General features: G+C 43.9%; 2 protein-coding genes across 11 annotated transcripts in view; one reads left to right on the top strand and one right to left on the bottom strand.

Annotated features, from left to right (window-relative positions):
- tnrc6c1 (trinucleotide repeat containing adaptor 6C1) overlaps positions 1-8,291 on the top strand; it is a 49,117-nt gene extending 40,826 nt beyond the window's left edge. For 3 of the 10 annotated variants that reach the window (XM_013911265.1, XM_013911258.1, XM_013911266.1), the window contains 13 exons: positions 63-281; positions 516-656; positions 926-1,045; positions 1,216-1,299; positions 1,612-1,852; positions 1,936-2,088; positions 2,355-2,531; positions 2,746-2,910; positions 3,276-3,386; positions 4,112-4,330; positions 4,950-5,023; positions 5,123-5,262; positions 5,361-8,291. In XM_013911265.1, the coding sequence (XP_013766719.1) occupies positions 63-281; positions 516-656; positions 926-1,045; positions 1,216-1,299; positions 1,612-1,852; positions 1,936-2,088; positions 2,355-2,531; positions 2,746-2,910; positions 3,276-3,386; positions 4,112-4,330; positions 4,950-5,023; positions 5,123-5,262; positions 5,361-5,760 (2,244 nt within the window). In that variant the 3' untranslated portion in view covers positions 5,761-8,291. The remainder of the gene's footprint in view (positions 1-62; positions 282-515; positions 657-925; positions 1,046-1,215; positions 1,300-1,611; positions 1,853-1,935; positions 2,089-2,354; positions 2,532-2,745; positions 2,911-3,275; positions 3,387-4,111; positions 4,331-4,949; positions 5,024-5,122; positions 5,263-5,360) is intronic. The other 7 variants (XM_013911260.1, XM_013911261.1, XM_013911259.1 and 4 more) reach the window with 7 other exon arrangements.
- A 5,404-nt stretch (positions 8,292-13,695) lies between these two features.
- On the bottom strand, positions 13,696-15,716 carry LOC102211119 (uncharacterized). Its single transcript, XM_005734565.1, has 4 exons — positions 15,571-15,716; positions 14,917-15,273; positions 14,740-14,846; positions 13,696-14,109 (listed from the first exon to the last, which is right to left on the bottom strand). Exons 1-4 carry the CDS (start codon positions 15,617-15,619, stop codon positions 13,891-13,893), a joined length of 732 nt encoding a protein of 243 aa, XP_005734622.1. The 5' UTR covers positions 15,620-15,716; the 3' UTR covers positions 13,696-13,890.
- Positions 15,717-17,170: the final 1,454 nt, after the last annotated feature.

The following is a 17,170-nucleotide window of genomic DNA, read 5'->3' as shown; positions in this document are numbered from 1 at the left end:
ATGCTTATAACAGCATAATTTTGATCCGAACATTTTGGGATTAATCTCTTTTCTGTTTTCAGAGGGATCCAGCAGAGGAGGCTTTGAAGAGCAACAACATGAACCTGGATCAGGCCATGAGTGCCCTGCTGGAAAAGAAGACGGAGCTTGACAAGCGTGGGATGGGGATAGCTGGCCACGACTACAACAACGGGCTCATCAACAAGCCCATGAGCTGCCCTCGGCCTCCGCTTCTTTCCAAAGACCCCTCAGCAGATCCCCGCCTGCCCTTCATGGATAAGGTGAGTCACTCCATTGTTAATCCATATTTAAATACGCTCTGCATGTGCAGTATTAAATTATGACAAGCAGAGTGTCTAAATGTTTCCTGGGATTTCTGCACGTTGTAGTACATCATACCTGAGCTGGTCTTATGATGCTTAAAAGCCACAAATGTAAATAGTCTCCATTAAAACAAGGTCACTTCAGTAGAGTAAATGCTAAAGAAAATGATCGACATGTCCTCTTTTCGGCAGGTGCAGAGTGGAATGTTTGGCGGTGGTGGAGCAGCACAAGTCCGGGCCATGCCGCAGCCGCCTCCTCAGCCACCAGTGCCGCCTCTCAGCTCCTCTCAGCCTAGTCTACGTGCTCAAGTGCCTCAGTTTCTCTCCCCTCAGGTACACTCATACACACAAACATATGAACTTATTTAACACTTCCTGTCTAAATATTAGGAGAGAACGAGTTTGTATGTATACAGTGGTGAATACTTCAGACTTGTACCATAACCTTTAAAAGCAGCCATGTGAGATTCTTACATTTATTATTTCAGTTCAAATGTCTCAGAGTCTAACACGAGAAAGGTGCAGATTATACATAAGGCAGATTCTCAGTTTTACGTCTTCATTTTGTTAAGTCGTTGCCTACTTATCTTTTTCTTCCACAGGTTCAAGCACAGCTCTTACAGTTTGCAGCAAAAAACATTGGTCTGAATCCTGCACTTTTAACCTCACCAATAAACCCTCAACATATGACCCTTCTAAATCAACTTTACCAGCTGCAACTGGTGAGTCTCATTTAGTTTTATCTGCTTTCAGTTTTGTTGGATACATCTGAGCATTTTAAATTCATCTTTAACCTCATACGTAACTAACAAGGACATGTGGTCATATTGTTTAATCTACATTTATTGTACGTGGCATTGAGAAACTTTTAATCCTGCTTATGCCTGCACAGGCGTACCAGCGTTTACAAATTCAGCAGCAGATGTTGCAGGCGCAGCGCAATGTTTCTGGCCCCATTCGACAACAAGAGCAGCAAGTAGGTTCACTTTTTAATTCTCCTACTGGATCTGTAAAACCTGCGCATCAAATCAAATCACTTTTATTGTCACATCACATGTGCAGGCACACTGGCACAGCACATGCGAGTGAAATTCTTGTGTGCGAGCCCCACAAGCAACAGAGATGTGCAAACACAACAACACAAACGAGCAAAATATTTTCGTGTGTGTGTGTGTGTGTACACATTTTTACAAATTAAATAGTAAAAAAATAATAATAATAAAATATATAAAATATACAGAGTTGAATATGTGCATTGAATATCCATCATGTTTATTTTTTTCCCTAGGTTGCACGTACAATCAATAACATGCAGCAGCAGATCCAACAGCACCAGCGTCAGCTGGCCCAGGCCCTGCTGATGAAGCAGCAGCAACAGCAACCGCCCCCTTCCCACTCAGGCCTGCATCCTGGTGGAGCCAAATCCTCCCTGGATTCATTTCCAGGTCATCCCCAGGCTCCAGGCCTCCCGGACCTGCAGACCAAAGAGCCGCAGTCATCTCCTAACACCTATAGCCCCTACTCTCTCTGTGAGTAGTATCAGCATTGCTCTTTGAATGTGGAAAAGTAGTCCTTGCAGGATTGTGAAGTAACATCTCCTTAATGTCCTCAGCTGGACTGAATGTAAACTGCATGGAGGTGGGAAGTCTGTCAATGAAGGAACCCCCCCAACCCCAATCGCGCCTGTCACAGTGGACACACCCAAACTCAATCGAAAGCCTCTCTGGAAACTCTTCTCCATTGGAGCCCAACCTGGGCAAGCATGGTGAGAAAGAAAACGGGGATCACTGTCATGATTATTTCACCTTTTGACACTGGAGACGAGTGTTCAATGTGTAAAATGCAGATCTGAAATGTGGACTGGAAGTTGTATATCCAAACAATATGTTTACGAGACCCAACGCCAGCTTGAAAATCCCTTTGTATTTGAGCGTGTTGAAAATACTGTTTCAGCAGTTTCTGCCAGTTATTTAAAAACTGTTAATGTATTTGGGTTTTAGATGTCTCATTGTTTCATTGTGCTTTTCTTAGGTGCCAACCTGGGCCCTCCTGGAAAGCCCACTCAGCTGGATGAATCTTACAGCCCCTACGGCCTGATATCCAGCTCAGAGTCTCCTTCCAGCCCTCTGGTGCCTCCAGACAGCTGGGGACAAAGCAAAGGCAGCAGTGACAAAATGGCCAATGGGACCAATATCAACTGGCCACCAGGTGAGCAGCGCTCACGTTCTCAGTTTGTCAGCTTTAAGTTTGTTATGTTGTCTGCCAAAAACTGCTTTGTCATATCTTCAGGACAAGCATTTGAATTCATGTGCAGAAAATGAGCATAATAGAAAAACCTTTACCTGTGAAACATGCCTGTTATAAGTTTCTTTGGTGTCCCGTAAGTAAGAAAATCATGCGCACGTGTTCCTTTTACTTTCAGAGTTTTGTCCTGGTGTACCGTGGAAGGGCCTCCAGAATATTGACCCTGAAACTGACCCCAACGTGACCCCCGGCAGCGTCCCCAGCGGACCCACCATCAACACAAATATCCAAGATGTCAACCGCTACCTGCTCCGGGACAGGAGCGGAGGTGAGAACAGGAGAAGTGAGTGAAGGCCGGACCACGTCGCCTCCAAATCAAGATGCTCAGTTTGAGTGTTTTGGTTCTGATGTTTAAAGTCAAATAAGTAAAGAGATGAATTGGAGATGATTTTAAAAAAGAAAGGTGTATGAATCAGCCGTGATCCGGTGTATTTCTGCCACCTGAGAGCCTGCTTCTTTTTCTTTCGTTCTTCATTTTCCTACTTTTTTAACTGCTGCTGTAATCATTGTCATGTTCTATATTCTTCTCTTCTTAAAGAACCTTACTGTCATCATTTGTTGTGTGTTTTTCTTTATGCCATTTTCTCTCTGCTGCGTTTTCCTTATTTGTTTTGTATCTATTTGTTTGTGTTGCTGGCGTCGGCTTAGGCTCCTCTCCCACCTCATCTCAGAACGAGGCTCTGCCTCCCTCCACTGATTGGCCAGTCAGTGGCTACACTAGCTCGTTCAGTCTTTCGTCCCCGGAGATGGAGGATGCAGGTACATGGTTTATCCACAACCACCCACCCACCCCCTCGCCACACTGCAGTGGCTAATTTCACTGCAAGTCAAGCATTTTCCTCTCCTTCCTGTTACTTTAACACCGAGAGCCTCAGCCATTCACTGGAGAGACACGTCTTCTTTTCCATACGAGTCACTGCCCCTGATTAAACGTGACCTTCATTTGAGCTCTATCCCTGTCAGTTTTGTGTATCATGCAGTGCATAATCCCCTCCCTGCGATGTTAGTGTATCTCCTTCCTCCTCTGTGTGCGGCATGGAGAGTACAGCTTGTCGTGTTTCCCGTTTTTACAGCGACTCTTAACTGGTCTGTTTGAATGAAGTAATTTTCCTTTTTTGTGTGTCTCTCAAACACATCTCATGCATACGCTAACACACTGTGGGGTTTTGTGCCTCCTGCGCCACACACAAATGTGCATGAAAGCCACCAAGTTCAGTTATTTTTGGTTTATATATAAAGTGTGTGCTTCACAGAAACAGAAGATAGATTTGTACCATGACACAAGATGAGATTATTTTGGAGTAAAATCCAGCGAAGGCTGTACTTTGTAATGCAGTCTTTACTTGCTTATTCATATTCACCTTTGGACAGTTTCTCAGAACTTTTCAGCGATTTCATCCTGCAGGACTCCTTCCTGCGGGAGCGGTTGTCTTTCGGACGAATGATTCTGTAGACCAACCTTTGCCATCTTCTTTTTCTTGTAGGTAAGCTGTCAGAGATGAAATCCACTTGGTCTCCAGGCCCCATTTCTCACAGCCAGGCCTCTCTGTCCCACGAGCTGTGGAAGGTCCCACAGGGCCCTCGGAGCAGCACCACAGCCCCTTCCCGCCCCCCGCCTGGCCTCACCAACACAAAGCCTTCCTCCACCTGGGGGGGCAGCTCTCTGGGTCTGGGACAAGGCTGGAGCAGCTCTTACACCACAGGTAGTGTTACAAAGAGGTTATTGTGTCTCCAATGTTTGTCACGTTCCTCTTCAAATGCTTCACGTGAATTTTGTCATGTCATTAATCCAAAAGACAGATATAACTGTTAAAATAACAAACCAACAAAGCTTCAAACTTTCGGAAGACAATGCACTTCTAATAGGAATTGTTTCCATGGGTGATTTGGAAGAAAACAGCATTCATGTGAAAATACTGGACATTTAAAAAATGAAAACAGTGGAATAATTAGAAATGAAACCGTATAGCAAAGAGGAAAAGTTCACATTCTGTGAGCCGTGCAGAGGTTAGTGTATTTAAAGTACTATGTGTGAGCGTGGTTGTCAGTATACTCTCATAGGAGGAGGCACTTTGATGTGGCCTACGACCGCAGGGCTGCTGTACAGGTAGAGCACAGGCAGGAATAACGCCTCGAGAAGATCTTGTTGTGGTTGAACGTTGAAATCAACTGACTCTGGTCAGCTTTTCTTTTTTCGTGGGTGAAGTTGACACCACCCATTGAGCTTAACTGACTTGATTCTGGTTTCACACAAGCTTGGGAAGTATGAACCACATGCCAACAGACTTCTTCCTTTCACTGCTGTCTCTTTCTCGTGCACAGCAGGTACCACATGGAGTACAGACAGCTCCACCAGAACAAGTAGCTGGCTCGTGCTGAGGAACCTCACTCCGCAGGTAAGAGGCTTGCTTCTCCACAGTTTTTGAAAATACGCCCCTTTGTAGCTAAAATTAAATGAGCTGGCTCACCATTGGCAGCTGTTTTTTCTTTTTCAGATTGATGGTTCGACTCTGCGAACACTGTGCATGCAACACGGCCCCCTCATCACATTCCACCTCAACCTGACACAGGGAAATGCTGTAGTGCGCTACAGCTCCAAGGACGAAGCTGCCAAGGCGCAAAAGTCCCTGCACATGTACGTGCATCAGCGCATTGGTTCAAAGTGTTTCACTCAGTTAATTTTAGGGCATTTAACCATGAATCATTTGTCTTTGTGCTTCAATCTCCACGCAGGTGCGTGCTCGGGAACACCACCATCCTGGCCGAGTTCGCCGGGGAAGAGGAAGTGAACCGCTTCTTTGCACAGGGCCAGTCACTCGGAGGAACAACCAGCTGGCAGGCCACTCCAGGCACCAATCAGACAAGGATGGGCGGGACCGGGTCTGGAGCGTCTCACCCCATCGGGCACTCGCCCCACTGGAACAACAACAACAACGGCGCCGGCAGCAACAGTAGCAGCGGCGGCCTGGGAGCAGGCGGAACAAAAACAGGCGGAGAGCTGCTGTGGGGTGGTGTTCAGCAGTATTCCAGCCTGTGGGGACCCCCGAGTGGAGAGGAGGGACGGGTCATGGGGAGCCCCACCCCAATCAATACACTGCTGCCTGGGGACCTGCTGAGCGGGGAGTCCATGTAGGATAGAAGAGTCTAGGCTTACAAAAACAAACACAAACAGGAGCAAAAACCTTGCAAATCAATGTGGAGATAATCAGCGTGGATGTAAAGGTGGAAAGGAGAGACGGAGGAGGACGAGGAAACACCTTGCTGCTCGCCCTCGTCAGCCTCGTCTCCTCCTGGGTTTTTACTGACATTTTTAGTTGCAGTTCTGTTGTGAATCCCAATAACGGATATTTTGATCACAGTGTTCAGCTTTTTCTTCACAGGAACGAGAACTTTATTTTATTTTTTCAGAAATGAACTTTTGAGAACTTTGCCGTGCGAGACGTACTTTTAGTCAAACTGACACAGTGACGAGCTGCCATCTTTAAACGAATCCCTCACTGCCTATTTGAGGCAATCATACTGCACCTCAGAGATCCATGGAAAACAAAAAGGCGTCATTCCCAAAGTTTAAAAAAACCCTTCAATCAGAGTGGTTGTTGAACTTTCAGCTGGTCCAGACTCGACATTTGTTTCTCTCAGCACTAATAATTAGCCTTAAACTATTTCCTGCCCTGCTATCCTCACTCACTCTGTACTTGGTGAAGAAGCATACGGACACCTGCACACCCTTATTTCTGAGCCAGTGAAACCTGAGTGGAGAGTACATGCTGCTGCGGCTTAACAACCGCTTAAGCAACCACAGCTCGCGACTTCAGTGCATTGTTTTGTTTAGTTTTGTTTGTTTGTTTAAAAGCAGATTGAGTTCCCCTCACAGCGCTCAAAGGGAATGATGCAACTCTGTTCGCCTTGTTCAAGCCATTTATTTTTGTAGTTTTATTTTTCATTTCTCTTCTTGAACCATTGCAAACAAAGCTAAGAAATGATATTATTCAAAATGTGTCTGTCAATCTTATGTGGTGGTGTCGAGGGACGGGGTGGGTGGGGTCGTCGCATGTACAGTTAAGATGGGCGACAACGATGAACCACTGCTATTACTATGGAACTGTAAAGATGAAACACTTCGATGCACCTCAACTCACTTGCGGGGAGACACCTCGCAGTTTGGTCTCAGTCTCTCAGACCCAGTCACTGATGCTGTGGAGGAGGAGAAAAAAAAACTTAAGTCGTTCCCTGCCTCTGCCTCGCCCCCTCTAACGTGCGCGCCCACTCCGCCTGCAAAGCAACCATTTCAAGCGACGTGCAATATTATAGCCACAGACTCTCACCGTCCAAGCACCCCTACTCGCGGGATTAATAGAGGAGACTGTAACGAATGAACTGCAAACACTTTATCTGTCTGCCCGCCAACTTCACCACCCACCCATCCACCCGCCTGTACCGGCCCTCATCTCCTCATTGCAAAACAAAAAACAAACAAACAAAAAAAACCCTGCCACTACAGCTTCCCTTTGTCTCCCCCAGCAGGGTGTCAGGAGAGTAGCACGCTGGCCTTCTGTCTAAACACAAGGACGCACACACCACCCGACTCTCCACGATTATGCTTGTGACTGATTTTTGGGGAGAAGGACAGGCAGGTGTGCGTGTGTGTGTGTGCGTGTGTGTGTGTGTGCGCGTGCGTGCATGCATGACGGGGTGATGGCGTCAAACCAAAACAAGAAGACCAGATGACTCCCCTTCCCTCCATTTTACCCACATTTGCATTTCAAGAAATGTCTGAATCAACGATTTGTGTGAGTTGGTGGTCTTATCACAGCACATAGCAAGAGCACGGCTACTCCTCATACCCTCAATGCCAACGAACAGAAGAAAGGAGAAGCAACACTGGCAAATAAAAATTGAAAAGACAACAAAAGCAATCTGCTTAGTGGCTTCTCTGTATACTTATTTTTGAACTTGACGTGGATGTGAATTTATTTTTATTTTTTCCCCAATTGTTTTTTTTTTTTTGTTTTTTGTTTTTTTTGGAGTCCTTCTTCCCTCGAGTCAGCGGGACCAGAAAGGATGTCAAACAGTAGCAAAGTGAAAGGAAACACAAAGAAGAACTAAGTCAAGCGATGATGGGTGGTGGCAGGAAAAGACCTCAGAGACCTCCACCCCTCTGCTATCAAAGTAGATATCACTGTTACATTGCAGCTTTTGAAATCTTTATCCTTGGTGTCTGGAAACACTCGACGTGTTCATGTTCTACTGGGTTCAGCAGGGAGGATCGCCCCCACCCCCGCTTTTGGATTGTTTTTGTTGTTGGAGGTCCTGCCAACCTGTGTGATAGTGTGGCCACTGAGTGCCTGCCTGCTGCAGAGTGCAGTGCTGCAGCAGCCCTCGCCCCCTCCCTCCATCTCCCACGCTCGCTCGCTGCCTCCCTGCGGACCCTTACAGACTAGCTTCCCTCCTCTTCCTTCTCCTTTTCCTCCCAAGAGCAGCTCCTTCAGAACTGGCCCGCCACCTTGTATTGAATCTACTACTCACTACTACTACTGCTACACCAGAGTCTGTCAGCAACCTCCACTTCCACTCTCTCCTGCAAGGATCACTTTATCCGGAGACGGAGTCGACTGATGTTTTGTTTTATTGTATTTTCCCCTTCTTCTTTTTTTCTTTTTTTTTTTTTATTGGAGTTGCTGGTGTGCATTTTAATTTTGTTTTGTTGTGAGGAGTTTGCTGATATTGTTGCTGTTATCATGAACGATTGTTATATTTGATGATTTCATGGTTTTTATGCAGTGTTCATCTTCTTTCCTGTCCCTCCCACCGCCGCTGCCTCCAAGGCAGAACCAGCGTGTAGTTTAGAGGTACGCCTCAGCCGCGTGAATCACTGAGGGAGGGAGGGAGGGAGGGAGGGAGGGGGTTCAGAATTGAGGAGTCAAATCAGGATGAGAAGGAGGGGGGAGGGGGGTGTAGTTTAAGGTTCTCCAGGATGACAAGCCAACTTCTTCTGTCCATCCTGGGGTGACCGAGCGTCCACTGCGCTGTGTCGTAACACACCCATCGTTTTTAGTGTTGATGGGCCTCGCTCACGCTGGTGCTTTAACTCTGGGAGCACCCAGTTATCACTTAGAACCACCTCAACTTGATGACAGCCTTCCATTTCTATGCAAAGACAAGGAGGTGTTCGCTCACAGCCATCCCCTTCATCCGCCAATTTTCCACTTAACCCTTTCAACCTTTATTACCGGGCAGCTTCTCTTGAAACCTCACCTGGATTCAAATGTAGGGGACACTGATGGAGCCTCTCTTCAGAATAGGAAAAAAAATAAAGGGTGGGGGCGGGGCGTGTAGTGGACAGAGCTGTTAGATGACACTAAATGACCTGCTGGAGGCACCAAGTTGAGTTTTTGTGCCAACAGATTTCTAAAAGTCTACTTCCACTTTTGGCCACATCCTGATTTATCCTTAGCAACAATGAGTGTATGTTATCGCTGCAGGGCTGTGGGAGCTGTGGGAGGCTTAAGGCCAGATGAGTGGAGCTGGTCACTCACCAGTAGGAGGAGGAGGAGGGAGCGTCCCTGTATGTGTCTGTGCACTGTTTATGGGTCACATCGGGTACATCTCTTTAAAAACCAAAAACATTATCTTTCTTTCTCTTTTTTTCCTTTATCATCAAGGTTTTTGCAAAAACTAGAAACTACAAAAAAAACCACAGTCTGTTTCAGCTGTGCACTCTGAGGCCGAGACGCCTGATTTCTGTTTCTCTGCAAGCTGCCGCCTTCTCACCCTCTCTGGGCTCGTTTCTCCGAGCCACGCCTGGGAGAAGCTGTATCCTGGAGGTTCACTCTGGACCTCCAAACCTGAAGGTTGTGCCAGCCAGTATACACGCATATATATGAATATATATAGAAAACAGGTCATGTCTGCACATTTGACTTTGGGGGTCCAAGCGGGGATCTGACGTATCAGCAGAAACAAGAGACGCACCTCAAGTTCGGTACCAAGTCTTAAAACTCTTTGCGGGGTGGTTTTTGACCCTCTTCCAGAGTCACTTTAGACTCGCATCATTCAACGAAACAATCACTATTGCCTGTGCTGTCTGTTTTTGTGCGATTGTTCCTGAAAAACCTGCATTTTGCTCCACACTGGACTTGAATCAACGGGAGGAGGGGGAAGTTGAACCGAGTGGGAGGGATGGGTGACCAGGACCGAGTCTCAGACGTGCCCTGGGATTTCACCAGCACTGAGAAGCCCCACCCTCTCCCACGCCTTCGTCTGCACTCTTATCTACCTGTCTAGTGTTGGAAATCACATCCTCCCCTCCCCCCTCTGATTTTTTACGATTTATTATTGTTATTTTAAGTCACACGGACTCAAAGGCAACTGGAGCTCGAGTAAAATCTACTCAGTCGTGGATCAGTCGAGGATCTGGGGGCAAAAAGAGCTGAATTAGCAAATCTCTAAAAACAAAGGTCTGGGTTGAATATGCACATGCTAGCTCATACACAGGATACAACCAAGCGTACATTTGTGGGTGTATGTGTGTCTATGGCTAGATTTCTGTTTTCCACTTAAGCCTAACGCCCCACCCACCCACACCCTTACCCTTACCTCCCCGCCCTCTGCCCTGGCATCAGCTCCTTACCCTCTGTATCCAACATCAATGTTTCCCAGAAGACAAGATCATAAACATATCAGAGTAATACAAAATAATGAAAACAAATACTTGAATCAAAAGAAGCGCCAATAATGTAATGTGAACACTTTTTTTTTTTTGTAGTGTTTTTCTTTTTCTTGTCTCATTCATTCACTTTGGAGTTTTATTTTATTTTATTTTTAAGCATCAGTTCAGAGTGAAAAAAAAAACAAAGATCGGTTTTAAAAAGTTTTTTTTTTTTAAAGGCAAATTTACATCAGTCGTATTTGAGTGTTTGCACAAGGCCGCTTGTACTGTACGTTGTGAATGAATGTCTGCGAGGTGAAACGATGCGTGAGAGCTCGTGATTACAGCGGAGGGATCTCTGCCTCACGTTTCTCTTCAGTTCAGTATCATTTTTGTTGTTGTTTTCTTTTTGCTTGTCAAATACTATATTCTGATGTTAATTGTTACTAGCCTCTAGCGTTGCACTGAGTGTCAGCCTCACCCCTCATCCAGCTATATGAACAACATGATACAAGTACTGAGGGGAGGGGGGAAGAGGTATCTGGGGGGACAGTTCATGTGTAAATGTTTACTCAAGGACTAAAAATAAGTGTGTTTTTAAAAAGAAAATGTAATGTTTATCTACCTTAGTGGCTTTCATTGTGGAATAATCCAAGAAAGTATGGATCATAATTGAGTATTGCACCATTTTTCAGACTATAAACTTAAAAAAAAATCGAAAAAAAAATCATATATGTATAAAAAAAAATGCAGCAAAAAAAAAAAAGAAGTATTTTGCAGACCTGTGGCCATAGATTGGGGTAGAAGGACTTCAGCTCTCCCAAATCTGAGCAACGGAGGGTGAAGGACATGACATCAGACCGAGCCTTGGCTTCTAGGGCTCATTCAGAGGTGCCTACCTTTTTATTTTTATTTTATTTTTCGGGGTTTGTTAGCTTTCGTTCGGTTTTCTCTTAGTTCACTCATCTGTTCTTCTGCAAGGCCACTGACAGTTTACAGTTTTTATTCTGGAGTTCAGAAACAAATCAGCAAAACAAAGGAATGAAACCATGTGGGCAAACTTAAAAAAAAAAAAAAAAAATTTAAAAAAAAAAAAGGACAAATGCTTCCATTTTTAAGAAAAAGTGCAACACTTCACAGAATGAAGATTTTATTGTGCTACTTTCAGAACTCTGGGATTGAACAGTGTTGTCTTGTTATGTTTAACCTTCTTTATTCTGTGTTAATGTTGTTCATGGACTATCTGAAGCCTGTTTTATGTTGATTATATATATTTTTTTCCTTTATATAAAAAAACAGAAAAGAAGACAAAAAAAGACATAATTGCTCACTATCTTGCACACACACGAAAAAGTGGATCTTGTCTCAGGAAGGCCAGGGTTCCAGAGTACCAACTCCACGCCATTTTAATGTACATTTTTATGAGTTTAAAGAAAAAAACAAAAAAAAAAACAAAAACAAAGGATGACTTAAAAGAAACAATTCTAAGCACTGAAAGTTATGGATTTCAGAAGAAGAGAGAATACCTTTTGTTTCTAAATCCGTAGCAGTTACATAATAACCAAATAATGGACTTTAAAATAAAAATGGAGTGCTTTATATATATAAATCTATATATTAAAATTGCTTTACATGGAAAAAACAAAAACAAAAATGGTCTGAGTTTGTTTAAGAAAAAAAAAAAAGATGGTGAATAACATGCAAAATGCTGTATGTTTGAATCTTTATTGTGTTTTCTTAATGAGGTCCCGTCCTGACTGATTCAGGAAACATTGTGCATTAATCTCTTTCTCTCTCTCTCTCTCTCTCTCTGTGTCTCTCTCTCTCTCGCTCTCATTCTCCCACAGCGGGTATTAATATTAATAATAGATGAATTTTGTTTTCTTTCTTTTTGTGGAGCATTTTTCACAGCTTGGAGGATGTTTGTAAAACGTGAGCTGGTTGTAAAAGGATCATGAAACTATGCACAAGTGTTTGGGGTGGGGGTGGGAGGGGTGAAGGTGGGGATTTTATGGCCTACTTGCTGTAGGTGGCTGATCTATTGCAGGGGTTTTGGGGATCCAATGTGTTTTTATTTGTTTGAGGAGTTTTGTTTTTTTTCTTTGATAAAGAGGGCAGAGAGGGGTTGGAGACCTCCATCTCCAGCTTCCTCCCCCCACCCTCTGATTCAGATTGGCCTAGCGCTACATCACCATGCTGTGTATTCCTAAAAACCAATGAGCGTCTCACTCTTTAGCACTGTGGGATTCTAGCCTGTCACCCTCCAAGGGTTTTTTTTGTTGTTGTTTTTGTTTGTTTTTCTCCTCAGTTAAGGTTTTACAGAGGGTGGGTGGGAAAGTTATGGGATTAGGGCTGCTTTTTTTTTCTTTTTTTTTTTGTTTGAAATATTAAGTAAAAACGTCTGTACTGAGAGTTAATGAGAAGTCAGTGGCTTGTAATGTTTTGTTTTTATTTTGTTTCTCTCTGTATATCTCTTACTCCTCATAGAATGTGATTGTTAAATGACATGCACCGAAACAAATGTTTTCATGAACTATGGAGCTTCTTTCAAATATTAATAAAAATAGCATTTTTTTGTTTCTTGGCTGTTAAAGCCGTCCCCTTCTCATGTATTGCTTCCACCAAGAAGGTTTAATGTGTGTTGTCCTGTCTGTAAACACGATAGCTCAAAGACTTTCCACAGAGTGTAGAGCGGGATCGGGTTAACAGTCCATCGAGGTATTTAAGGTCGACTCAATGATTTATTGGTCTAAAATTGACAAAAAGCCTTCTGACTCAGACACTATGATTCTTACAAGTGTGGTGTGTTATCAGCGTAAAAATTTATCGTGTAAACAGCGATGTTTAACTCATTTCTGTCATTGTGAAGAAGTTTAACCACACACTGAATCTCCCAGATGTAAGAAAAAAAGTGCAATTTCAGCAGAACATCAGAGTTTGTGATGAAGAAATGCTGCTGTAGGTAATGGAAATGGAAGAGTAGATGGTGAAAAGGCTTACTTTGTTTATATATTACTTAATTACTTTTGTGTAGTGTGACTGGTCATGGGGGAGGTCTTCTCTACCTGGCTGTTTCTGGCCCCCAAGCCATATAACGACACCCCTGGTCAGCTTGACTGCTCCTTCAAGCTGAGTAGATTTAGCTGAAGATAAAAGTGATAATGTTATAAAGAGCTATTTTTGTTTTGCTAACTGATAATGGTGTGCAGGAATTCTAAATGTCACATGTGACCTCTGACCTCATTTTTACTTTTCACGTCTGCCTTTATTCCAAGTTGAGCCTAAATGAGTTACAAGTATCACTAACCATTTTTAAGTATCACCACTTAAATGTTTGATCACATATATATAAAAAGGGTTTTGAACAGAGAAAATAACAAACTTCTTAAATTATGTTTAAAAAGAACAAAGTAAACTAAATGCATGTGTACAAAATACAATTTTAAAAGTGAATACTGCTCAGAGAGTGAGTCGCCTCAGTGGAGGTTCGTGCTATTTCTTCATCCTTTTGTATCCTGAATGCAAATCACCATCGGAGCGTGTGCAGCGCTTGTATTTTTGCAAAGGCGTCTGTTATTTCCTGTTACTGCTCGCAGCACCGTTGGCCCGATGGTGTCAGTCTCTCAGTTTGAGCTGTCTGGGACAGGCGTAGTAGTTGTCCTGAAGCTGTCGGATGTTTGGGTTAGCGTACACGGGGAAGTTGACTTCCTCCAGGTGCGAGGGGGCCTCGTGGTTATTCTGGGGGCCTCTGGGGCTCGGGTGCTGCTGCTTCCTCCCCTTTTCCTCATAGATTGGAGCATGAGGTTGTGGTTTGCGATGAGACCTTAACTTCACCTACAACACATGTTTGTTTGTTTGTTTTTTTAGATTGTGATAGAACAAAAAGTTTCAGCTTTTGTTTTTGTAGCTTGGATGTGTCGTCTTGATTTAAAAAAAAAAATAAAAAATCCCTTGGGGGTTTTCAGTCTCAAAATATCAAAATACTCCAGTAATCTCTCCTTTAACGCTCACTCCACCAGTACCTGATCACAGACCTTATAAAGTTTGTTACTTAAAAAAGCAAATGATACTAATTACATTAGAAACTGTTCTGTCCTTGGGTTTTGCACCTTGGCTATTTTGTGCAAAACTGATGGTATTAATAATAACGCAGCAGGAAACGAAGCGTACAGTCATTTGAGGTTGTCTGGGTTATTGAACACAGATCCTGCTGTGGTTCACCTCTAACTTGGGCTCCTGTCTGCTAATACCTTTTGCACATTTTGAGTAACGATGCTGCAGTCACACATCACACTTTATCAAAAAAAGAACAGATGACTGTCAGACCAGGATCATAGCCGACACATTAATCGATAATTAGCCTCGTGTAACTCACTCGTGCAGCTGTAGCCGTTATTTTGATGGAGTTATGCAACCAAACTATCAGAGCTCGGTTAAAGCTGCATCTCTGAGGTAACTACTCACACATTTCTGGATGGCCAGCCAGGTGAGGGTCAGCAGAAGAAGCCCTGCTGCTGTGAAGATGGTCCAGAGTAGAGGGGCGTAACCAGGAGAGCAGTGGCACGGCCTCCCTGCAGCACAAACAACAGTTAAATCTCAACAAGCTTGAATCCTGCACTGTGAGGTGGTGTAACCACATACCTGCCACCTCAACCAGCACGAAGGTCTTCTGAGCGCAGAGGATCATCTGATCAGAGCTGTTAGTGTCTCTGTAGCTCAGATCCCACATGTACAGCCCTGTGTCGCTCAGCTCTAAGCGAGAAATGGTCACGTTGACCTTCATGGAGCTCAGGTCTCCACTGAGCACCAGGCGAGCTCTGTGATCCGTGGCGACCGTGACCTCACCGGCCTCAGTCATGGACACCAGGGTTGTCTGGCTCTGGACACCGCGGTGGTACAGGTGGAGGCCCGTCAGGCCTCCGTGGGCCTGCCAAGGGGAGCAGGAGATCACCACAGCCTGACCCTCCGTCAGACGTTTTAAGATCACCTCTGCGTTGGCTGAAGGAGGGAATGATAGACGTTAACTCCACACGGAAATATGTCTCAACATCCCTGAGGATTAACCCTTCTGTCTATCACATGTCCAAACAGCTGGAGAAGGAGCCATCAGATTTTCCACTTTCTTTACATCTCGTTGTGGAGGTTGATTTGTTTCCCCCATCATGAGATCAAATGTTCCTTTTATTCATTACCAAGGTTTATGATTTCAAACCTTCTCTCACAAACTTTTAGTTTAAGTCTACACACACACACACACACAATTATTAATATGATTCAAATGTCCGTATTTCTTACCTTCGAAAAGCTGAAAGAAAATAAGAATCCAGGCCGGCCTCGCCTTCATTGTCCGTTCAGTTACAGAAGCTCTGAGATCCACCGCAGCTCCGTCATAATGTGTCTTTCCTCTTTGTTTCACACTCTTGTGAGTCTCTGTGGACAGCCTCACCCTATTTATTGTTCTTCACCTCGAAGCAGGAAGACGACTTCAAAGCGAGAGCAGCTGTTAAAATCCTCCCCTTGGTCTCCGAGCTCCACGCTGAGATTTTCTAACTGACTTGTAAAGGTTGTCATGTGCTGGGTGCACACCCCTCTGAGTAAAAAACTACAGTGAAAATGAATCCTCAACATCCTCAAGAAGTTTTTTTTTTTTTAATTAGTCAAGTAAAAACAAATATAGAGTTCTAACATGTGAATCTTCTGACTGCCTCCAACAGTCAGGTTACAACATTATCAACTAAACACAGATTAAATAAGAAAACTAGTTTGTTTCTGTGTGACTGTGTGAAGTTCCTGCAGTCAGGAGGCCATGCTTGGTGGAGCAGAGTGTGGGAGGTGGTTTTATAGCTTCCTTAACACAGAAAGATCTAACATACGTAAAACAATACAGAACATAAATCTGTGAACGTTACTTACATTCTCACAGGAAAATTATCTTCTGGCTTCTCCCTTCAGGGGTCACCTCAGCAGCCCTCTGCATGTCCCCCTTCACTACATCAATGAATCTCTGAGGTCTTCCTTTTTTCCTCCTTCCTGGCAGCTTCATCTTCAACATCCAGCTGTCCCTCCTCTGCACATGCCCAAACTATTTCAGCCTCACCTCTCTAGAATAAAGAAAAATATGTAAAAAATAAATCATTAGTAAAAAAAAGAAATATGATGCATTTTATTTGAATGCATCATATTTCTCATCTCTGGGTGTAACAGTTGACCTGTATTATATTATTCACTATCAGATCCGGAGCTCTGCCTTTGTTAATAAATGCGCTCATCTCTTTTGCTTTCGGGTTTTTTGTTTTGTCTGTTTGTTGCACATTGCAATATTCACACATTAACATCTAACAAACATTTCCTCAATCTCTAACATCGTTACTAAATCAGTACAGTGAAATCTGCGCACTGCTCAGATAAAGACAGCGCAGATCAGCTGATTTCTGCCCCGTTTCATGACGGTCTGAGCCAGGGGCGATTTTAGCCCATTTTTGGGCTGAAGACCCCCAAAGATTTCTTACTTTTTTTTGACAATATTTGCTGTTTTTGTGACACACTAGTAAAAATATAAAAAGCATACAGTACGTAACATTTCAACAACAAAAGTATAGATACCCCCCCCCCCAAAATGGTTTGTTCCAGCTCGCCTCTCCCCTACTGTGAGACGCAGCGGAGCGGAGGTGTAAGTGCCTGGCTGAAAACAGGACATGTTAGCTGCATTTAACCTGCAGTTACTCTTTATATAGTTGGGTAGGAGTCAGACCATGTTTCTTTTTAGCTGAAAACCATTACACCAGGTAACCTGCAGTGTTGAACACGTGTTTTCCGACGATGTTTGCTACCCTACAATCCGTCCTACTCTGTAGTAAAATCAGCGACATTTGACCGTCCTGTTGCTCCCATTGAA

Source organism: Pundamilia nyererei, unplaced genomic scaffold, assembly GCF_000239375.1.
Source record: "Pundamilia nyererei isolate P.nyererei 1_Seehausen unplaced genomic scaffold, PunNye1.0 scaffold00059, whole genome shotgun sequence".
In the NCBI taxonomy this organism is placed as follows: domain Eukaryota; kingdom Metazoa; phylum Chordata; class Actinopteri; order Cichliformes; family Cichlidae; genus Pundamilia; species Pundamilia nyererei.
This window is presented reverse-complemented; position numbering and strand designations above follow the sequence as displayed.